Source organism: Ranitomeya variabilis, chromosome 2, assembly GCF_051348905.1.
Source record: "Ranitomeya variabilis isolate aRanVar5 chromosome 2, aRanVar5.hap1, whole genome shotgun sequence".
NCBI lineage: Eukaryota > Metazoa > Chordata > Amphibia > Anura > Dendrobatidae > Ranitomeya > Ranitomeya variabilis.
In genome coordinates, this window is record NC_135233.1 from 873334706 (window position 1) to 873359662 (window position 24957).

The 24957-nt window shown below is 41.5% G+C and overlaps 1 protein-coding gene across 1 annotated transcript in view; it reads right to left on the bottom strand.

Moving 5' to 3' along the window:
- The window catches only part of LOC143808065 (putative cation-transporting ATPase 13A4), a 597320-nt gene that overhangs the window by 220485 nt on the left and 351878 nt on the right, over positions 1-24957 (bottom strand). Inside the window, exons 13-15 of the mRNA XM_077290324.1 lie at positions 7882-7943; positions 7436-7583; positions 6857-6943 (exon numbers count right to left, since the gene is read on the bottom strand). Of these exons, the coding sequence (XP_077146439.1) occupies positions 6857-6943; positions 7436-7583; positions 7882-7943 (297 nt within the window). The remainder of the gene's footprint in view (positions 1-6856; positions 6944-7435; positions 7584-7881; positions 7944-24957) is intronic.

The following is a 24957-nucleotide window of genomic DNA, read 5'->3' on the forward strand; positions in this document are numbered from 1 at the left end:
CTATGTATATGCACTCTGTCAGAGGATCTGCATGTCTGCGCTATATACTGCTGTTGTGGAAGGATGCAAAAATAAATGGAACATTCTTTTTTCACTAATCGAGTGCCAAGTTTATTACTAACATTTGATGGGCTGGATACCCTACTTGAGCACCAATCACAAACTTGTTTATGAGTGCCGTGTTTTTTCATATTATTGTAGTGGAAGACGTGTCAGTCCCAGTTATACTATTTCTATTCTCGTGAAACTTAGTCCACTTTGGTGGTGTCAGGCCCTCATTTTTTAATATGTGAACACTCCAAGTTGGGTGTCCATCTGCTGGATTGGGTGTAGTGAAAGACCTGTCGGTCCCTATTACACTATTTCTACAGTGCTGAAATTGATGCCACTTTTGCGGTATCCGCCAATAATTTTTTGACATGTGAACACTCATGGTTGAGTGTCCATCTGCTGAAATGCGTGTAGTGAAAGACCTATTGGTCCCTATTAGACTATTACTACTGTGGTGAATTTGATGCCACTTCTGTGGTGTAAGGCCCTCATTTCTTTTAATGTGAACACACCTTGTAGGCTGTTCATCTATTGGATTGGGTGTTGTTCCCTATTCTACTGTTTTACTGTGGTGAAATTGATGCCACTTTATTGGTGTATGCCAATAATTTTTGGACATGTGAACACTCCTTTGTTGTGAATCCGCTTTTGGGCTCCCCTGGTGGTTGCTGGTGGTACTGGTGACTTGTGTGTCTTTGCTGTCTCAGTTCACCTGCTCCCATCAGTGTTTGGGAGTTTCCTATTTAGCTTTGCTCTCCAATCATTTCCTTGCCGGTCATCATTGTAACCAGAGCCTTCGGTTGCATGTTCCTGCTACTAGTCTGCTGATCAGTTAAGTGGACTTTGTCCTTTTGTTTTGTATCTTTTGTCCAGTTTGCAGTTTTGTTATTCTCTGTAGCTGGAAGCTCTTGTGGGCTGAAATTGCCACTCCTGTGTCATGAGTTGACACAGGAGTCTTAAAGTAATTTCAGGATGGTTTTTGAAAGGGTTTTCAGTTGACCGTGAAGTCCTCTTTTGTATCTTTCTGCTATCTAGTAAGTGGACCTCTCTTTGCTAAATCTACTTTCATACTGTGTATGTCTTTTCCTCTTAACTCACCGTTATTACATGTGGGGGGCTGCTATCATCTTTCGGGGTATTTCCCTAGAGGTAAGCCAGGTCTGTTCCTTCCTCTACCAGGCGTAGTTAGTCCTCCGGCTGGCGCGTGGCATCTAGGAAGCCGTAGGTATGCTCCCTGGCTACTGTTAGTTGTGTGGTAGATTTAGCTCACGGTCAGCTTAAGATTCCATCACCCAGAGCTCGTCCGTTATTTTTGTGTTCTGATGTTTCCCTGCCATTGGGAACCATGACACTCCTTGATGAGTGTCCATCTGCTGGATTAGGTGTAGAGAAAGACCTGTCGGTCCCTATTCTACTATTTCTACTGTGGTGAAATTGATGCCACTACTGTGGTGTCTGCCAATAATTTTTGGAAATGTGAAAACTCATGGTTAGATCTCCTTCATGCATGTTGCCTATAGCAGTAGGCCTCCGAGACCGTCAGGCCTCCACTTCCTTGCACTCAACTACCCATGATACTATCATTACATTTTTCTGACAATGGAGACTAGAAAACTAATATTTGTGCCACCTAAGTGTGGCTCAGCATGAAAGCAGGTATAGGTGTTGCATGTGTTATCAGGGCTTCCAGCAAAGGGGCCCTTCACCGATTCCTCACCCACCTCATCTTACTGTGATGTTCATTGGAAAGCTGTAAATGCTGTTGTATACCCCGATACCTCATGCCTGCCTGATTGCTGCAGTTCCATGCTGCAATTTGTACTGTGGGTGAATTAAGGCCACTTTCCTTGTGTCTGTCCCTCATGTGATGTGTTTCGGCAGCATTTGGGGTCGTTCTAAGGTGTTGTGCATGCGTTTGTTTTTGCATCCCATTGACTATAATGGTGTTCAATTATGTTCGGTGAATATTCGACAAATTAATCAGCGAATATTGCAAATTCGGCAAATGTAATCCAAATCGAACATTGAAATATTTGCTCATCTCTAGTCAGGAGTAAATGTGTAACCTAAGGAGTTTGACAGAAGAAAACCTCTAAATCTATCACCCCCTCAGCCTAGCTCAGTCTAAGGCCAGTTTCACACGCCAGTACCTCCGGTACGTGTAGAGATAGTTTTCTCACGTACCAGAGATACTGACACATGTAGACACATTCAAATGAATGGGTCTATGCAGATGTCAGCGTGTTTTGATGGACCTTGTGTCCGAGTGCAAAACAAGGAGACATGTCCATTTTTTTCCGGACTCATGTCCTGCACACGGAGAACAATGTACACTGTCCTCCGTGCACACGGACGGCCACAGGGGAAGCAGAGCTACTGTAAGCTGCTGTTTCACTGAATCTGGTGCTGAAGCTGGCTCTCATCCTTTTTCCACTGCTATGCCAGTGAGCAGGGAACAATGAATGAAAGACAAAAACGACGTGGGGTCCCCCTATAGTTTACAACCAACCCGGCAAAACTCACAGGTGTGGGCTGCTATTCTCAGGATGGTAATGGGCCATGGATATGGGCCCCCTAGGCTAAAAAAAGCAGCTACCTAGAAAAGGCGCATCTATTAGATGTGCCAATTCTGGAGCTTTAAAACCTATACAGAAAAGAAATACCACTATTATTATTAATTGTATGAACATATATTTAAACATCATATAAGAATACATAAATGATAAACAGTGATTGAAAAGAACAAAGGAGCAGAAAGAAATACCACTATTATGACACTATAAAACACTATGAATACTGAAAACAATAATATATACCCAAAAAAAGTATTCAAATGAATGAATAAAATATTAAATACGTTTTATTTTATTTTAACAGATCATGATTACACACAAAAACATTAATTAAAATATAAATGAATCATAAACACATCACAATGCACCAGAATTTTATAAAAAATAATTAAAACCACATGATATACAATGAAACAAATGTAATATGTAGAAAGATATATAAAATTATATATATATATATATATATATATATATATATGTGTATATATATATATATATGTGTATATATATGTATATATATATATATATATATATATATATATATATATATATATATATATATATATATATATATATATATACAGTCATATGAAAAGTTTGGGCACCCCTATTAATCTTAAGCTTAATGTTTTATAAAAATTGTTTTTTTTTGCAACAGCTATTTCAGTTTCATATATCTAATAGCTGTTGGACACAGTAATGGTTCTGCCTTGAAATGAGGTTTATTGTACTAACAGAAAATGTGCAATCTGCATTCAAACAAAATTTGACAGGTGCATAAGTATGGGCACCCTTATCATTTTCTTGTTTTAAATACTCCTACCTACTTTTTGCTAACTTACTAAAGCACTTTTTTTGGTTTTGTAACCTCATTGAGCTTTGAACTTCATAGCTAGGTGTATGCAATCATGAGAAAAGCTACTTAAAGTGGCCACTTGCAAGTTGTTCTCCTGTTTGAATTTCCTCTGAAGAGTGGCATCATGGGTTCCTCAAAACAATTGTCAAATGATCTGAAAACAAAGATTATTCAACATAGTTGTTCAGGGGAAGGATACAAAAAGCTGTCTCAGAGATTTAACCTGTTAATTTCCACTGTGAGGAACATAGTAAGGAAATGGAAGAACACAGGTACAGTTCTTGTTAAGGCCAGAAGTGGCAGGCCAAGAAAAACATCAGAAAGGCAGAGAAGAAGAATGGTGAGATCAGTCAAGGATAATCCTCAGACCATCTCCAGAGAGCTGCAGCATCAACTTGCTGCAGATGGTGTCACTGTGCATCGGTCAACTATACAACGCACTGTGTTTTTTGCCGCCATGCATAACGCCTTTTTGTATTACCAAACAACTCAATATTGGTTTCATGAGTCCACAGGACCTTCTTCCAAAAAGAAATTGGCTTCTCCAAATGTGATTTTGCATACCTCAGCCAAATCTGTTTGTGACGTGCTTGCAGAAACGGCTTCTTTCGCATCACTCTCCAATACAGCTTCTCCTTGTGCAAAGTGCGTTGTATAGTTGACCGATGCACAATTACACCATCTGCAGCAAGTTGATGCTGCAGATCTCTGGAGGTGGCCTGAGGATTGCCCTTGACTGATCTCACCATTCTTCTTCTCTGCCTTTCTGATGTTTTTCTTGGCCTGCCACTTCTGACCTTAACAAGAACTGTACCTGTGTTCTTCCATTTCCTTACTATGTTCCTCACAGTGGAAATTCACAGGTTAAACCTCTGAGACAGTTTTTTGTATCCTTCCCCTGAACAACTATGTTGAATAATCTTTGTTTTCAGATCATTTGACAGTTGTTTTGAGGAGCCCATGATGCCACTCTTCGGAGGAGATTCAAACAGGAGAACAACTTGCAAGTGGCCACTTTAAGTAGCTTTTCTCATGATTGCATACACCTAGCTATGAAGTTCAAGGCTCAATGAGGTTATAAAACCAAAAAAAGTGCTTTAGTAGCTTTAGTAAGTCAGTAAAAAGTAGGTAGGAGTATTTAAAACAAGAAAATGATAATGGTACCCATACTTATGCACCTGTCAAGTTTTGTTTGAATACAGATTGCACATTTTCTGTTAGTACAATAAACCTCATTTCAAGGCAGAAACATTACTGTGTCCAACAGTTATTAGACATATGAAACTGAAATAGCTGTTGCAAAAAAAACATTTTTTATTAAACATTAAGCTTAAGATTAATAGGGGTGCCCAAACTTTGTCATATGACTGTATTTTAGAAATTTACATGGAATCCCTGGTGTAAGAGTTTAAAGCAGAGAGCAGGATAAATGTGCGCTGAACATTACTGTAATCTTTGGGAGGCTGAATAAAAAATTGAGGCTAAGTAGGCTAAGAATTGGTTTTCCTCATGCAGTATAAATGATTAGGCGACTTTATTCTTCAGGTCGGTGCAATTACAGCGATACCAGATTTATATTGGGTTTTTATATTTGGCTGCGATCACTCACTTAAAGATTCTTTATTGCAAAAAATAGTATTTGCATCATTACATTTTGAGTGCTATAATTTTTCCATATTTTGGCCAACAGAGTCATGTTATGGCTTGTTTTTTGCGGAACAAGTTGACATTTTTATTGGTACATTTTCAGGCACATTACATTTTTTTATTACTTTCTATTCCAATTTCTGGGAGGCAGAATGAAAAAAAAACAGCAATTCAGGAATTTCTTTTTTGAGGAGGTTCATGCTGTTCCATGTGTGGTAAAATTGATAAAGCAGCTTTATTGTTCTGGTCATTAAGATTACAACGATACAACATTTATATTGTTTTCTTATGTTTGGCGCTTTTACACAATAAAAACTATTTTACAGAAAAAATAATTATTTTTAGATACTCTTAGGCTATGTTCACACTTTGCGGTTTTTGCTGCGGATCCGCAGCGGTTTTGACGCTGCGGATCCGCAGCAGTTTTCCATGCAGGGTACAGTACAATGTTACCCTATGGAAAACAAAAACCGCTGTGCCCACATTGCAGAAAATCCCTGAAAAAAACGCACGGAATTGCTGCGGAAAAAAAGAAGGAGCATGTCACTTCTTTCTGCGGATTCCGCCGCGGTTTTCAACATGCACCAATAGGAAAGTGCTGTTGAAAACCCGCAGAGGAATCCGCAGAAGAAACCACAGGAAAATCCGCAGTGAAAACCGCAGCGGTTTTGCACTGCGGTTTTTCCAAATCCGCTGCGGAAAAATCCGCAGCAAAATCCGCAAAGTGTGAGCAAGCCCTTATTGTGATAGCTATAACTTTTTTATTTTTTCACTGATGGAGCTGTATTTGGCTTTTTTTTAGGGAATAGATGACATTTTCAGCAGTACCCTGTTTATTTATATCCGTCTTTTTTAACTCGTTTTATTCCACTTTTTGTTCAGCAATAGGATGATAAAGCATTGTTTTTTGCCTTGTTTTTTTATTTTTTTATGGTGTTCACTCAAGGGGTTAACTAGTTGGATAGTTTTATTGGTCTGGTCATTGCGGATGCGGCGATACCAAATATATATACTTTTATTATTTATATTTTTTTCATTCAAATATTTATTTATAGATACATTATCTTTAGATTTTATTATTATTATTTTTTATTTGTTTTTTAAATATTTTTGCAATTATTTAGAATTATTTTTTTTTACATTTTTTAAACTTTTTTACTTTGTCTCACTGTGGGACATCCGGTCATCATGGCAATGATTGGGACCCCGCGTCACTCTGAAGAGTCTCCGATCCAAGGGCAGAGGGGCTGTCAGCCCTCTACCAGCACCCGGAATACTACAATTGTGTTCGATCACAGCATTTCGGGGGTTAAAGTGCTGGGAGCGGTCAGTGATTTACTGCCAGGGCTGAAATCCGGCGGCGATTGCCTGCACACCACCCACGTGCGCATGATCGTGAAGATCTAATAATCCGTCCGTGGTCAAATGGGCCCAGGGCACATGGACGGATTATTACATCTGATGTCAGAAAGGGGTTAAAACAATGTACTGATCCAAAGAGGGAAATCTGGGCACTGGTAGATGAGTAGCGGTTTGTATCTGTTATTTTTTTTAATTATCTTATTATATTTCCAGCTGGGCGGCTTTTATAGTTACTTTAAAAGGTTGAACCATCCCTTTAATGCTCATGAGATTAAAGATTAAAAACATAATCAATAACACATAATATGTTAAACTTTTTTAGAAAATCATACTGAAAAATAAAATTATGAAAATAAAATTAACTTGCCTTTGCAGCAGAAGGTCCAGGTTTCACCTTTGTGCAGCCTTTATATGGGTCATTTTCTCTGATTTTTACCTTGTAATCTACGAGTTCCTGTTCAATATATTAAATTCAGATTTATTAATGAAGGGTTATTCCCATCACAGCCATTCATACGTCAGTCAGTCTATCTCTTTAACACTCAGTTTTCAGAGATTGGTGAACCTCTGACCACCTCTGCCTCTCCAACATACTTTTTTCTACAAAGTCATGTAATTTTCAAGTCAATTGACCCTCCAGCTGTTTTTCATTAGTACCACTTACCCTTTTTTTAGATATATTGTTGCCATCGATTTCTAAATGTGTTAATTTTTTTCAAATGAAAAGGAAAAATGTCTAACTTTCAACTTCTGATTTTTTCTGTTCTTTTGTAAATAAAATATGGTAATAAGAAATTTTGAGTCATTGCATTCTTGTTTTCTTTACATCTTACACAGCGTCCCAAATATTTTGGAATTTGAGTTGTAGATGGGTGCATAATAATAGAGGTGAATGGTATATTCTTATAAAATTTTAACACATAAACCTTTTTAACATGTAACTTACCCAACCTGTTCCCTCAAACATCTTCAAGTCCATTGGATCTCCTAGTAATTTTCCATCCAATGTGATAAGTGAGTGACAGCTTGCCATTGCTTGAAGTATTGGACACCAGCATAGATTATCAGAAGTGATAAATGTCGTATCCTGAAAACTAAAAATGCATGTTGGAGCACATAGCATTGCTTAACTAATATTAATTTTAAGTTTAACATTTTTGAGAAAAAAAGGAGTGGATTAAAAAAGAATAAAAATAGTAGACACCATGGGAAGCGCAAGAGTTATATGGAATAGGGGTCCCTTGGGGCTTGCTTAAAGAAGGAGAGCACAATTTATTGATATAGAACAATTAGCTTTGCTATTGAATGATTGACTGTTTGCACTGGCCACTGATTGAGCTTTCACTCCTGGCAGGCAAACACTTTACAGTTGTTATGCTGACTAAAACTTACCATCTTTTATCACAAGGAAGAACACCATACAAATCCAAGATGTCTTCTGTCAAAGTTCCAGTCTATATAGAAATGAGTGAATTGGAAAATCTTATGCAAATGTTGTAAATATCTTGACTCCAAGTACAATTTCAGACAAATACAGGAACAATCTAGCATCCTTATTTCGGACACAGCATCTGAAACTATAGATTCTACCGAGCTACTGTTAGTTCACCATAAAATCCTATAGTAAAATAGCCAAGATCTACCATAGGTCTTATATCACTATAACTATTGAGCAATCATAAAGGAAGAAAATCACCATCAGCTCACCAAATCTAGCAAAATGTCCATGGATTCAGAAATTGTCCAATACAGAAATCCAAGAGGTCGGCATCCCCAAGTAAGCAGACAGGGTGAAAATAACTGAGATCCAGCACCGGAATTATAAAAATTCAATAGTTTATTGGATCAACATTACAAAACAATACAGGAAGAGATATGTATCTTGGTACAATGTAAGCCAGTAGATAGAAAAATATTTAGAATTGAAAGTCCTCAGTGGTTGATACCTTTAGCCATTTAATTGTATCAACCACTGAGGACTCTCAATTCTAAAAACAATAAAACAAACCATGGAGGGACATGAAACACATGACTAATTTTGGACAGAGATGTTCTTAGTCATAGAAATATCTATGACTAAGGACATCACTGTCCAAAATGCATCAGGTGTTTCATGTCCCCCCTTGGCATGTATTACAGTTTTTTAATATTGATCCAATAAATTATTGACTTTTAATAGTTCCGATACTGGATCTCAACTACCTTTAACATAACTAATAAGGATAATAAACTAACTTTTATAAGGTAAACCAGCAATCAAATATATCAAAAATATATACATCTTAGATCATTAAAAACCTGACATGGGATGCATGTTGTCTCTAGTTTATGCTGCATGAATCAAACAGGCTACATTATTGCAGTTATGTATTTTTTCTCTGAAACACTGTGGTAGTTCAAAGAGAACATACTTTGAATAGTCAGCAAAGGACTATGTGTTTCAAATGACTAGTCTTGAATGACAAGTCAAGTCCCATGGGTCTTCTCCCATCCTGATCCTGTACAGGGAGCAAAGGAGTGGGATGGGTGTAGACTCAGAATGGGAACGAGGGGTTAGAATGGGTGCATACACAGTATGGGGATTGAAGGAGGAAATTTGAGGACATAGCATGGAGAGCAAGGGGGATGGGTGCGGATAGAGTATGTACAGTAGAGCGAGGAGGGTTGGGCATGGACACAGCATGGAAAGCGAGAGGGGAAAATTTGAGCACAATATGGGGACTGGTAAGGTCATGGTATTGGGAGCAAAGGGGGATGGGTACTGACAATAAGGGGAGTAAGGGGGGATGAGTGTGGAAACAATATGGGGAGGGGGATGTGACAGAAGAGTTTTGAGGGAAATAGTATGAGGAGACAGTATGGAATGGGAAAAATGTGAGTGGACATAGAATAGAGACTGGGTATTGCAAGGGGATGGTATGTAGAAGGGCCAGCATGGGAGTATAGTCTTAGACCACAGGAAGGAGGAGACAGTCTGCCGAGCATGGGGTGTGTGTTGAAAAAGCAAAGTATAAGGCAGTATAGGGCAGTATATGGGGCCATCGTGGGAGTACAGTGTGAATATGGGGCACAATATGGAAAGGAACGTGCAATGTGGAGAGTATGTACCATAACAGGGACAGAGTGTGTGGATCATATTTTGTGCAAGGAACACAATGATGAGCCATTATTTATCAAGGGGCACAGAGTAGGGTAGATATTTTTATTCAGGTGTTTTACAACTAGTTATGAGTGAATTTCTGCGAAAAATGATCGCCAAAAATAAATTCGGCACAAATATAATATATTCGGATTCGTGATGGCAACATGAGCAAAATTTTATAAAATCGGAAAAAAATGGAAACATTTGGTAACAAGTGCAGGGAAATATTTGTGTTGACTAGTGTTGAGCGATACCGTCCGATACTTGAAAGTATCGGTATCAGAAAGTATCGGCCGATACCGGCAAAGTATCGGATCTAATCCGATACCGATACCCGATACCAATACAAGTCAATGGGACTCATGTATCGGACGGTATTCCTGATGGTTCCCAGGGTCTGAAGGAGAGGAAACTCTCCTTCAGGCCCTGGGAACCATATTAATGTGTAAAATAAAGAATTAAAATAAAAAATATTGCTATACTCACCTCTCCGACGCAGCCTGCACCTTACCGAGGGAACCGGCAGCGTTGTTTGCTTAAAATTCGCGCTTTAACTTCCTTACGCGAAGTCCCGGCTTGTGATTGGTCACGCGCCGCCCATGTGGCCGGGACGCAACCAATCACAGCAAGCCGTGACGTAATTTCAGGTCCTTCAGGATTTTAAAATTACGTTCCGGCGTTGTGATTGGTTGCGTCGCGGTCACATGGGCGACGCAACCAATCACAAGCCGTGACGTCACGGGAGGCTGGACACGCGCGCATCTTAAAATGCGCGCGTCTCCTGCCTCCCGTGACGTCACGGCTTGTGATTGGTTGCGTCGCCCATGTGACCGCGACGCAACCAATCACAACGCCGGAACGTAATTTTAAAATCCTGAAGGACCTGAAATTACGTCACGGCTTGCTGTGATTGGTTGCGTCGCGGTCACATGGGCGACGCAACCAATCACAAGCCGTGATGTCACGGGAGGCAGGAGACACGCGCATTTTAAAATGCGCGCGTGTCCAGCCTCCCGTGACATCACGGCTTGTGATTGGTTGCGTCGCCCATGTGACCGCGACGCAACCAATCACAACGCCGGAACGTAATTTTAAAATCCTGAAGGACCTGAAATTACGTCACGGCTTGCTGTGATTGGTTGCGTCCTGGCCACATGGGCGGCGCGCGACCAATCACAAGCCGGGACTTCGCGTAAGGAAGTTAAAGCGCAAATTTTAAGCAAACAACGCTGCCGGTTCCCTCGGTAAGGTGCAGGCTGCGTCGGAGAGGTGAGTATAGCAATATTTTTTATTTTAATTCTTTATTTTACACATTAATGTTGTTTCGATACCGATACCCGATACCACAAAAGTATCGGATCTCGGTATCGGAATTCCGATACAGCAAATATCGGCCGATACCCGATACTTGCGGTATCGGAATGCTCAACACTAGTGTTGACACTAAATACTAAAGTATTTTCAGCACTTTGTATGATGAGCGTGGGGCACATGTTTGATGATGGCAGGGGGTGGAGAGAGCTTAGAGGAGCAGCGTGCTTGTAAACAGTAATTATTTTTCTTCTTCTAATTTTATGTGTGCACATTGCAGCTAGCCAATCAGGGCGCAGGAAACATCTGTGAACATATATTCCCTTTAAAAACAAACTTTAATGTTTCAATCTTAAAAAACACCAACCCAGTGAAATAATTGGTAATATACCAGAGTTATCAAAAAAGACCATACAGCTTCCTGTCAAGAAACTACAATAGGCCTATTATCACCCCTGCCTGGCTGTGGTGGTTGGCACCCTAAGAGATGATTTTTTGGCTCCCCACTCACCGTAGACTATCCCTTACTCCCCTATATCAACCCTACAAATAAAGGTGGGAAAACAATATATTAAAGGGCTGAGATGAAAAAAAGATAAATACTATTAGAAATTCCCTATAGGGATCCTGCAGTACAAACATAAATATTAACAAATTTCATCCAACATGCATAGAGTCTTCAACAATGCATGACATGTTTTGTCTGCTCAAATTGTGCTTGGCAGCAAAAACCTTAATAACCGATATATATAGGCAAAACATGTCATGCATTGTTGAAGACTCTATGCATGTTGTTGGTCTCTTAGGGTACCATCACACAGTGCCATTTTAATCGCTACGACGGCACGATTCGTGACGTTCTAGCGATATCGTTACGATATCGTAGTGTCTGACACGCTACTGCGATCCGGAACCCCGCTGAGAATCGTACGTCGTAGCAGATCGTTTGAAACTTTCTTTCGTCGTCTAGTGTCCCGCTGTGGCGGCATGATTGCATCGTGTGACACAGGTTGTATACGATGTGCGCACAGTAACCAACGGCTTCTACATCGCAAATACGCCATGAAATTATCGCTCCAGCGCCGTGTATTGCAACGTGTGACCGCAGTCTACGACGCTGGAGCGATAATCATACGACGCTGCAACGTCACGAATCGTGCCGTCGTAGCAATGAAAATGGCACTGTGTGACGGTACCCTTAGGGTGCCAACCTCCACAGCCAGGCAGGGGTGATAATAGGCTTATTGTAGGGTCTTGACAGGCAGCTGCATGGTCTTTTTTGATACCTCTGGTATATTACCAATTATTTCACTGGGTTGGTGTTTTTAAAGATTGAAACATTAAAGTTTGTTTTTAAGGCCAGTCTCACATGTCCAGATAATTTCGGTACCGGAAACAATCGGTACCGGAATTATCCGTGTCCGTGTGCCTCTACGTTTCTGGTTTACATCAGTGTGGCACACGTGAGGCACACGTGTGCCGCCCGTGTGCCCACTGGGTACCACACGCACCGTGCTGGGTACCACATGTACCAGCATCTGGTGCTGAATCCGCAATTCATATCTTCCCTGCAGCAGCGTTTGCTGCAAAGAAGATATGAATAATAGTGTTTAAAATAAAGATCTATCTGTCCCCCGCCCTCCCACCCCCTGTGCGCCCCCTCACCCCCTGTGCGCCCCCCCGCTGTTCTGAAAATACTCACCCGCCTCCCTCGCTGCTTCCTGTCCTGGCCGCACCTTCTACTGTATGCGGTCACGTGGGGCCGCTCATTTACAGTCATGAATAGGCGGCTCCACCCCTATGGGAGGTGGAGCCGCATATTCATGACTGTAATCGGCGGCCCCACGTGACCACATACAGTAGAAGCCGCGGCCAGGACAGGACACTGCGAGGGAGGCGGGTGAGTATTTTCAGAACAGCGGGGGGGTGCACAGGGGGTGGGGGGGCGGGGGACAGATAGATCTTTCTTTTAAACACTATTATTCATATCTTCTATGCAGCAAACGCTGCTGCAGGGAAGATATGAATCGCGGATTCAGCACCATGTGGGGGGGACAGTGCTTACTGTAGCGCTGTCTCCTGCACGGAACAGGGACTGCACACGGAGAACTTCCGTGTGCGGTACGTGTTTTACACGGACCCATTGACTTTAATGGGTCCGTGTAATACGTGCGCTCCCACGAACACTGACATGTCTCCGTGTTTGGTACACGGAGACACGGTCCGCAAAAAATCAATGACATCTGCACAGATGCATTGATTTTAATGTGTCTACGTGTGTCAGTGGCTTCGGTACGTGAGAAAACTGACACCTCACGTACCGGAGCCACTGACGTGTGAAACCGGCCTTAAGGGAATATATGTTCACATATGATTTAGGATTTCCATGATCTACTTGTTTGGATATTAATTTACACAGGAAACATCCACAATGTCTTGACACAATGGCTAGTGTAATTGGCTGCTGAAATCACGTCCTTCTCCATAAAAAGAGTGAACATCTTGTTTTAGAACCATTTTGACGCTGTAATAGCATAATTTTTGGGGGCAGCTGCTACCATGATTCCCCATGCCATATCTCATTTTGTTATTAAGTAATGGTGAAATTCCACTGTCTGCATAGCTCATGCAGATGAAAAAAAAAATTCTGTTAAACGTGATAAAGCCCGCCATATTCCATGTTGTAATATTAAGGGGGGTTGAAATTAAGCTGTCTGCAGATCTCATGCACATCCAAAAAATATTTTTTTCTGTTGCTAAATGTGACACAGCCCTCCATATCCCACATTGTAATTTTCTATCAGGGAAATCAAGCTGTCTGCAGACTTCACGCACATTGAAAAACAAATATGCTGCTAAACGTCATACAGCCCGCCATATCCATTGTTGTAATAATTTGAAGTTGAAAGTAAGCTGTCTGCAGACCTCACGCACATCAAAAAAATATTTTTTTTCTGTTTCTAAATGTCATACAGCCCGCCTTGTCCCACGTTGTAATTTTGAGGCAGTAAAATTGTTGTGTGTGCAGAGCTGTTGCACATTAAAAAAATATATATTTTTTGGATACAGGCTAAATCCGATTTTGAAAAGTTTTGGAGCATATATATTAGGTTATACAGGCATCACACACACTAAAAAAAAATGTTCAATTACTAACATTGTTCAGTAGGGCGGATCTCATTTTGAAATTGTTTGTAGCATCTAGTCTGTTATACAGGCCTTATTCACAGGCCAAAATATATTTATTCTGTTACGGACGTCATACAGTATAGGACATCTCACTTTCAAATTGTTTGCAGCATCTAATTAATGTTATACAGGCCTCATCCAATGGCTCCAAAAATCTATTTGGTTATTAACGTCATACAGTAGGGGACATCATATTGTTTGTAGCATCTAGTCTATGTTATACAGGCTTCATCAACAGGCCAAAAAAATTCAGTTACTAACATCATACAGTAGAGGAGATCTCATTTAGAAATTGTTTGTAGCATCCAGTCTATTTTATACAGTCCTCATCCAACAACAACAAAAACATTTATTATGTTACTAACAACAAACAGTAGGGTAGATTTCACTTTGAAATTGTTTATAGTATTTATTCTACATTATACGGCCTCATACACAGGCCAACAAAAATTATTTTGCTGCTAACCTCATACAGTAGGGGACATCTTACACTGAAATTGCTTGTAGCATCTAGTCTATGTGAAAAAGGCCTCATCCATAGGCAAAAAATGTCTTCAGTTACTAATATCATACAGTAGGGAAGATCTCACTTTGAAATTATTTGTATCATCTAGTCTATTTTTCCAGTCCTCATCCAACAAAAAAATAATTTCTTCTGTTACTAACTTTCAACAGTAGTGGAGATCTAATTTTTTAAAATTGCTTGTAGTTTCTGGTCTATGCTATACAGGCCTCATCCACAGGGAAAAAAATGTTTATTCTGTTACTAACGTCATATTACTAACATCATACAGTAGGGGACATCTCACTTTCAAATTGTTTGTAGCGTCTGGTCAATGTTATACAGGTCTCATCCACAGGCACAAAAAATGTTGTTGGTTACCAACGTCATACAGTAGGGGAGATCTAAATTTAAAATTGTTTGGAGCATATTTTCTTTGTCATACAGGCCTCATCCACTCAAACAATTCTTTTTTCTATGGCTAATGCGATTCAGCATGTCATATTTCACGTTGTCATTTACTGTCGCTGAAATTCAGCTCTTTGCAGAGCTGGTGCAGAGTTAAAAGTTATTTTTTGTTTGTTCATACTGTGTTTCTACCACAGTATTTGAGCAACATGACTGGGAAAAAGCGAGGTCATGGTAGAAGAGGACTTAGGCTTGGTGATCAAGGTGTACGTGTGGTAGGTGGTAATGTTAGTTAAAGCACTAGTGAATCAAAAATGTCACGTCCTATGAAAAGACAACTGACAACTTCTGTTACTGGATGGGCTACTCCACTACCTTTCTTTGGCAGATGCACAGCTGTATGACTTGTTGATGAGGCCCAGAAAGAGCATGTGCTTGAATGGATGGCAAGCACAGCTTCAAGTGGACTATCGTCATCCTCCACCTCAACATCACACCCAGTAGAGTCCACAGAAGGGGGAGCCAAGTTACCCTTGCTTTCCCCCATGTCATAACTCTCCAACTGTGCAACTGACTGTAGGAAAGCACAGATGGGTAAGTCTGAAGAGCTGTTCACACATTCTTTGCCATGGGCATAGGAAGTGTACTGAAAAGTTTCACAGAGTCAAGAGGAGGAAATCTACACCAATGCCAATTTTTTTTTAACATAGGTCTGGGGCAGGATGAAGTAGGGTCCAAACAGCATCCTGACATTAACCTCCGTGGGGGAGGTGATCCTGATGAGACTCAGATATCTGAGGTTTATGCGGACATTACTGTGCTGTCACAGCAGGAAGAGGACGAGAGTGACTCTAAGGGCGAGGAATGTGATAACACAGAAGATGATGGTGATGCGGTGGTAGATCCCAGTTGGCATCAACACAGAGGCAAACAGCTGAGTAGGTAGTCATCTGAGGAGGAGTAAGACAAGCAGGTTACATTGTGCCATATGTCACAGACATGTAGTGATGCAGCCACACTGAGTAATGCATCGTCAGCCACAACTGTGGCTTTGACCAGCAGCATTCATGGGTCTGCAGCTCACAGGGGTGGAAAGGGTTGCCTAGCCTGGGCATTTTTTGACACCGCAAAGATGAGCTCACATAATCTGCCAACTTTACAAAAAAAATATGGAAAAAGTAGAGGGAAAAAGTGCAATAATTTAACTACTACATGTTTGAACCTTCAAATGCTCAATCAACATGCATTACTCTGGGAATCTACTGCCCTAAAATGCAGACCAATAGATCTCACAACCGTCAGCCACCTCATCAATCGCATCTGCTGCTTTTCCTCTTCCTCTTTTACTGTACCAAGTATTGTGATGCAGGTTTTCGACCACAGAACCTCAGATTCTTTACCCACTCCAGTCATGCTGACTGAGATTCCGCCACCAGCTGTAATGGAAGCTATCATGCCTGCTGTTTTTAAACGATATCAGAGAACAAGCAAACTTTCTCAATCCATCGTAACATCTCCACCTGTTCACCGTACTTCACCCTCTCTCAGCACTACAAGGCAGCCCACAGTCCCGCAGTTGTGGTCACATAAAAGAATGATTCCTCCTACACATGACAAAACTAAGAGGTTGAACTTCACCAGCTCCAATCTGTTGACCAGGGAAATGCTGCATTTCTGCCTGGTACGAGGGGTGTTTATTAAAGATTTCCCCTGACCCACTACTATTTAGCACACGACGCTGAAACTACACATGTATAATTACATAGTTACATAGTTATTAAGGTTGAAGGAAGACTTTACGTCCATCTAGTGATGTAGTCTCTATAGATTACGTGTCAATTTGCAACTCGCATGTGCCCAACCTCCGGCAGGCAAGGTCATGCTCACAGTATTTTGGGACCAGCACGGAGTAGTATTGATGGATTTCCTAGCAAAGGGGGCATGATCCCTGGAGCATACTATGCTTCACTGCTGTGGATATTGCGTGAGGACATCAAAACCAAGAGACTTGGCATGCTGACCAAAGTTCCGTCTTCTGCAAAACAATGCACCAGTTCACAACTCACATGTTTCCCAAGTGGAAGCATGCTCCTGTGTCTTTAAAATTCTACCGCATCCTCCTTATTGACCCGACCTCACACCATCGGACTTCCACCTCTTTCTAGTAATTAAGTTATTTTTGAAGCAAAATCATTTTCCAGATGATGAGACTCTGATTTCTGAAGTCACAACGTGGTTTTTGGAGCAACCTTTCGACTTCTACAGGTGAGGTGTTTACAGTGGCTTAAAGAGATGGGGCAAGTATGTGTCCCTAGATGGCACCTATGTAGAGAATGACGACTAATGACTGTTCCAAGTTTCATTACTCTCAGCCCACAGGAAGTGGGTCAGGGAAAATCTTTAATGAATGCCCCTTTTAGATACAGATGGTTTACGAAAGCTGATGGCCGTTGCAGTCCCCCAGTACCAGTTGCCCAGTCACCATTACTTTTCTAAGAAAGCTGTGCCTGCGCTATATCAACATGTCACAGACAGCATCACCTGTTCCTTGACTAAATCTATGTCTGTCAGGGTGCATTTCACCACACATACTTGGATGAGTAAGCATGGCCAAACCTCTATAATTCATACTTCTTCCACTGCTTCTGCCTCCTCCACCTCATCTAGGGCCTCCAACTGCACCCTCAACCTCTGCCTTAATGAGACACGAGTTCCAACAGTGCAAAATGAATCCCCACCACCTCTGTACTGCGCAGCCATGTCTCACTGCAATCAGGCAGTGTTAAAATTAATATGCCTCGGAAATAGCAGTCATACAGCTGAAGAGTTGTGGACTGCTCTCCAGACCATGTTTGAGCAATGGCTGTCTCCGCTGAACCTGCATCTAGGGAAGGCCGCGTCTGATAACCTTGCAAACGGTGGCAGCCCTACGCCAATGCAACCTCACACACGTGCCTTGCATGGGTCACGTCCTCAACCTGTAGGTACAGCGTTTTCTCCGACACAATCCTGACCTGGGTGAGCTGCTGCAGAAAGCTTGAAAGCTGCGTGCTCACTTCCACTATTCACATCTCTCAGGTCATTGACTTTCATCAATACAGAGGTCTTTGTCCATGACAGTTAACAGGTTGATATGCGATGTGCCAACATGGTGGAATTCTACACTGCACATGTTGCAGCGACTGTGGCAGCAACAAAGAGCCCTCACACAGTATGATGTATGTTGTATAGCCTGGGCCAATGCAGTAAAGATGTGAATATCACGTTTAGGTAGTGGGCACAGGTTAAGGACCTCTTCACCCTTATGCACAGTTTCGAAATGGCTACTAAGATGGTTAGCATTGACAATGCCATCATCCACATTACTTTTCCAGTCATCTATATGCTGGAGCAGACTTTGAATAGCCTGTGGGAGGAGGTTGTGGTCCCAGAAAGGAGGATGCGGAAAGGATAACATTGTCTCAAAGTTCCAAACTGTCCTCACACAGGTAGATACCAAGGGAGAGTGCATTACTGTGATCAGAGGGGCTAGAGATAACAGACAAACTGTTAGTGAAGGTTCAAGATCCAAAGTACAAATGGAGGAGGAAGAGAAGATGGACAAGCAACTGTCTGAAGATGAATAGGATAATAATTCCCTCTGTGTTGTTCGTGGTTGGCATGAGGGGATGGAGTAAACAAGTATCAGTGTTACCTTGCCACCAACACAGCATGGGCTTGGACCTCATGGAAGAGCCCGACATATGAGTGCCCTCTTTCTGCAATATCTGCAATGTGATACCTGTATAGTTATTATTATTTTATTATTATTATTATTTATTTATATAGCACCATTAATTCCATGCTGCTGTACACAAGAAAGGGGTTACATACAGGGTTGTAGATATCATTTATAGTACACAAATTTATGATGACAGACTGGTACAAAGTGGAGAGGACCCTGTCCTTGCGGACTTACATTCTAGTTATGATTCGAAATAGTGCTGACTACAGGGTTGCCACTCTGCTACTCTGTTAGATCCGAATGTTGCCAGATGCTTCCCACCCTGGAAATGGACCCACGAATAGTGTTGAGCGATACCGTCCGATACTTGAAAGTATCGGTATCGGAAAGTATCGGCCGATACCGGCAAAGTATCGGATCTAATCCGATACCGATACCCGATACCAATACAAGTCAATGGGACTCATGTATCGGACGGTATTCCTGATGGTTCCCAGGGTCTGAAGGAGATGAAACTCTCCTTCAGGCCCTGGGAACCATATTAATGTGTAAAATAAAGAATTAAAATAAAAAATATTGCTATACTCACCTCTCCGACGCAGCCTGGACCTCACCGAGGGAACCGGCAGCGTTCTTTGCTTAAAATGCGCGCTTTTCCTTCCTTCCGTGACGTCACGGCTTCTGATTGGTCGCGTGCCGCCCATGTGGCCGCGACGCGACCAATCACAGCAAGCCGTGATGTAATTTTCAGGTCCTTCTAGGCATTCAGTATTTTAAAATTACGTTCCGGCTTTGTGATTGGTCGCGTCGCAGTCACATGGGCGACGCGACCAATCACAAGCCGTGACGTCACGGGAGGCAGGAGACGCGCGCATTTTTAAAATTACGTCACGGCTTGTGATTGGTTGCGTGCCGCCCATGTGACCGCGACGCGACCAATCACAGCAAGCCGTGACGTAATTTCAGGTCCTGATGCCTATTTCTGCATTCAGGACCTGAAATTACGTCACGGCTTGCTGTGATTGGTCGCGTCGCGGTCACATGGGCAGCACGCAACCAATCACAAGCCGCGACGTAATTTTAAAAATGCGCGCGTTTCCTGCCTCCCGTGACGTCACGGCTTGTGATTGGTCGCGTCGCCCATGTGACCGCGACGCGACCAATCACAAAGCCGGAACGTAATTTTAAAATACTGAATGCCTAGAAGGACCTGAAAATTACGTCACGGCTTGCTGTGATTGGTCGCGTCGCGGCCACATGGGCGGCACGCGACCAATCAGAAGCCGTGACGTCACGGAAGGAAGGAAAAGCGCGCATTTTAAGCAAAAAACGCTGCCGGTTCCCTCGGTGAGGTCCAGGCTGCGTCGGAGAGGTGAGTATAGCAATGTTTTTTATTTTAATTCTTTATTTTACACATTAATGTTGTATTTTACACATTAATGTTGTTTCGATACCGATACCCGATACCACAAAAGTATCGGATCTCGGTATCGGAATTCCGATACCGCAAATATCGGCCGATACCCGATACTTGCGGTATCGGAATGCTCAACACTACCCACGAATGGTGGAGTATCGAAAAACAGTTTTACACAGCCTTAAGAGAGGTTTTCCGCAAGACAGCAGTGAGGCACACAGTGTGCATCACAGCTATAGACTTCCTATATCTGGCACATCAATTCATCAATGCCAAAGCATTAGCAGTAGCAGCAGTAGTGTGAGTGAAAGAAAACATTTCTGTGAGGATTCCTTTGACACAGCTCGTGCACCAGCACAACAGAGTCCAAGTCAGACACGTGGTGAACAAAAATAGAGGATGGTGCAGGAGTATCTAGAAATGAATATCAACACAATCAGGGAGGGTTTGGACCCTTTCACAATTTGGTCTTCAAAAATTGATCAGTGGCTAAAGCTCACCTCTCATGCTTTGGAGGTTTCATATTGCCCGGTAGCCAGCGTTCTCTCAGAACGTGCCTTCAGCACTGCTGGTGGTATCCTGATGGATAAGCGCAGCTGGCTGTCCCCTGAAGTGCAGACCAAGACCACCTAACTTTCATCAATATAAATAAGTCATGGATCTCCAAGAACTTTTGTACTCCAATCACAGACTGTACAGACTAGGCAAAGTAGAATTTTTTAGTGTGCTGCATTAATCTCACATTATTGCACTTGTAATATCTTTAGTGTGGATTCTGTAACTGTTGTTGCTGCTGCTGCAGATGTTAACAAAATTTTGTGGAAATGCAAACAGGTATGATTGGTCTCCATCTGCTGAGTTGGCTGTAGTGAAAGATTTGTCAGTTCCTATTATACTATTTCTACTCTAGTGAAATTTATGGCACTTTGGTGGTGTCTGCCAATATTTTTTAGAAACGTGGAGAGTCCTGATTAGGTCTCTCCATCTGTTGGGTTGGCTGCAATGAAAGAAATATTGTTCTCCATTATACTAATTCTATTCTGGTGAAATTGATGTCACATTAGTGCTGTCAGGCCCTAATATTTAGAAATGTCAACACTCCTGGTTGGATATCCATATGATGGGTTGGCTGTAATGTAAGAGATGTTGATCCCTATTATGCTATTTTTACTCTTGCAAAGTTGATGGCACTTCTTTGATGTCTGACACTAATTTTTGTAAATGTGTTTACTCCAGGTTGGGTCTCCTTCCTGTGTGTTTCCTGTAGCAGTAGGTCTTCGAGACCATCAGGTCTCCACTTCCTTTTAGTTAACTACCCGTGTTACTATCCTTAGATGTTTCTGATAATAGTAGTCTACGAAACTGATATTTATGACACCTGAGTGTGGCCGAGGATGAAATCAGGTTGAGCTGTTGCATGTGGCATCACGGCTCCCAGCACAGCAGGCCTACACTGATCCCTCACCCACCTTGTCTTAATTTGACATTCAATTCAAAGCTGTAAATGATGGCCTAGACCCCAACACCTCATGCATGGCTGATTGCTGCCGTGCCATGGTACAATTTGTTTTGTTGGTGAACTGAGGCCACTTTTCTGGTGTCTGTCCATCATTTGATATGTTTGGGCAGCTTTTGTGGCCATTTGAAGGTGTTGGGTATGCATTTGTTGTGCCTCCCATTGCCTTGAATGGCATTCGGTTATGTTCGGCGAATATTCAACAAATAAATTGTCGAATATTGCAAATTCGGCTATCATAATCCGAACCAATCATTGAAATATTCGCTCATCTATAGTTATAACGACACTGCTTTTTTAAGGGTATTGTGTGGAATATAATATACAGGACTGGAGAAGATGGAAGCCTACAGAGATGATATTGGATGTGGAAAGTCATTCTGGCATCTGGACAAGATGAAGAAAAGAAAAAGAATGACCCCAATCAGAGACAACATCATCTATAAGGCACCTGGATGCATATGTTTATTTGTGATACTAACTTATTCTCATCAGTACTGTGGTTCCTGTATGGTCTGCAGTCTGATTATGACTGATAACAACTTCCAGTATCTCCTTACCATTGTTAAGGACACATTGAAAGTTGTAGTTATCATTTACTACATATTTATATGGGTCTGATCTGTGATTACAATTAATGTAGCATGTACTGATGGTGATTATAGTGCTAAATTCATGTATTGAAGGTAGTCCTAGTGATGCATTCATGCACTGATGGTGTTTCTTGTGTTGAATTTCTGTACTAATAAAGATTTTGATGATTTGTTTCTGAACTGATGGGGGTTATGTGGATGTATTTCTTTATTGACGGTGGTTCTGATTATGAATTTTTCTACTGCAGTTGGTTCTGCTGATGTATTTCTGTACTGATGAGGGTTGTGCTGCTGTGCTTTTATACTGATGGAGGTTCTAGTGATGTATTTATGTACTGTTGGTGGTTCTGGTGATTAATTATTGTGTTGTTATTGGTTCTGATACTGTACACATGTAATAATCCAGAACTTTTAATATTGCTTTATACATGGCTATGTTAATAAAGTGTTGTGCCATCTGACAAGTTATGGAATAGTATATTTTTATTTATGTGAGAAGCATTAAAGGGGTTGTCCATGTTTGTGATGAGTCAACAGTCATTCTACGTGACTGAATATTTCAGAATTCTCACAGCGTGTAGTGCACGCTGTCAGGATCTCTAGTGTTGGTGGTGAGAGAGTGAAATCATGAAATGACAAGTATGTAATATGCACACACTACCGTTCAAAAGTTTAGGGTCACTTAGAAATTTCCATATCTTTGAAAGAAAGCATATTTTTTCTAATGAAGCTAACAATAAATGATTCAGAAATACACTCTATACATTGTTAACGTGGTAAATGACTATATTAGCTGCAAACGTCTGGTTTGTAATGCAATATCTTCATAGGTGTATAAAGGCCCATTTCCAACAACCATCATTCCAGTGTTCTTATGGTACTTTGTGGTTGCTAACTGTGTAAGAAGGCTAATGGATGGTTAGAGTACCCTTGAAAACCCTTGTGCAAGTATGTTAGCACAGCTGATAACAGTTTGGCTGATTAGAGAACCTATAAACCTGACCTTCCTTTGAGCTAGTTGAGAATCTGGAGCATTACATTTGTTGGTTCCATTAATCTCTCAAAATGGCCAGAAAAAAAAGAACTTTCATGTGAAACTATTCTTTTTCTTAGAAATGAAGGCTATTCCATGCAAGAAATTGACAAGAAACTGAAGATTTCCTACAACAGTGTGTACTACTCCCTTCAGAGGAGAGCACAAACAGGCTCTAACCAGAGTAGAAAGAGAAGTGGAAGGCCCCGCTGCACAACTGAGCAACAAGACAAGTACATTAGAGTCTGTAGTTTGAGAAATTGACGCCTCACAGGTCCTCAACTGGCTGCTTCATTAAATAGTACACGCAAAACGCCAGTGTCAACATCTACAGTAAAGAGGTGACTCCGGGATGGTGGCCTTCAGAGAAGAGTGGCAAAGAAAAAGCCATATCTGAGACTGGCTAATAAAAGGAAAAGATTAATATGGGCAAAAGAACACAGACATTGGACAGAAGAAGATTGGAAAAAAGTATTATGGACAGATGAATCCAACTGTGAGGTGTTTGGATCACACAGAAGAACATATGTGAGAAGCAGAACAACTAAAAAGATGCTGGAAGTGTGCCTGACGCCATCTGTCAAGTATTTTGGAGGTAATGTGATGGTCTGGGGTTGCTTTGGTGCTGGTAAAGTGGGAGATTTGTACAAGGTAAAAGGGATTTTGAATAAGGAAGGCTATCACTCCATTTAGCAACTCCATGCCATACTCTGTGGACAGCGCTTGATTGGAGCCAATTTCATCCTACAACAGGACAATGACCCAAAGCACACTTCCAAAATATGCAAGAACTATTTAGAGAGGAAGCAGGCAACTTGTATTTTATCTGTAATGGAGTGGCCAGCGTAGTCACCAGATCTCAACCGCATTGAGCTGTTGTAGGAGAAGCTTGACCATATGGTATGCAAAAAGTGCCCATCAAGCCAAATTAACTTGTGGGAGGGGCTTCTGGAAGCATGGGGTGAAATTTCTCCTGATTACCTCAGCAAATTAACTGCTAGAATGCCAAAGATCTGCAATGCTGTAATTGCTGCAAAGGGAGCATTCTTTGACGAAAGCAAAGTTTGAAGGAGAAAATTATTATTTCAAATAAAAAGCTTTTTTATCCGAACCTTGTTATTGCCTGGACTAGATTTTCAATTCACTTGGCAACTTATTTGATTAATAAAAGTATGAGTTTTCATGGAAAACACAAAATTAAACTATTGAACGGTAGTGTACATACAGGCACATGCCAACTTGACATGTATGGCCTCGCTCAATGAAAATTAATTGAGCGAGGATGGACATGCCTAGTCAGAATGTGGCTATACAATTTGCATACTTGTGTTAGGCGCCGGGACTCTTCTTCTGCACAGGATGGATCCCAAGCCTTGTTGTCCCCTATTCAGTCTCAACCGCAGTGAATGCTGCTGAGCAAAGACATTGGTCTCACTGTCTTGCTCAGATCAGGACTGTACGCTTGGTTATTGCTGCCTCTCGAGGTTCAGCTATAGTAACAGACAATACTCAGCAGCATGCAGTCACTCCTGAGACTAAGTCCAGGTTTAGCTCTACTGAGCTGTGTGTACTCAGGGCAGGCTCAGTGCCTTTAGAATCCGGCTTCTCCAGAGAGGAGTTTGTGTGGTTGAAT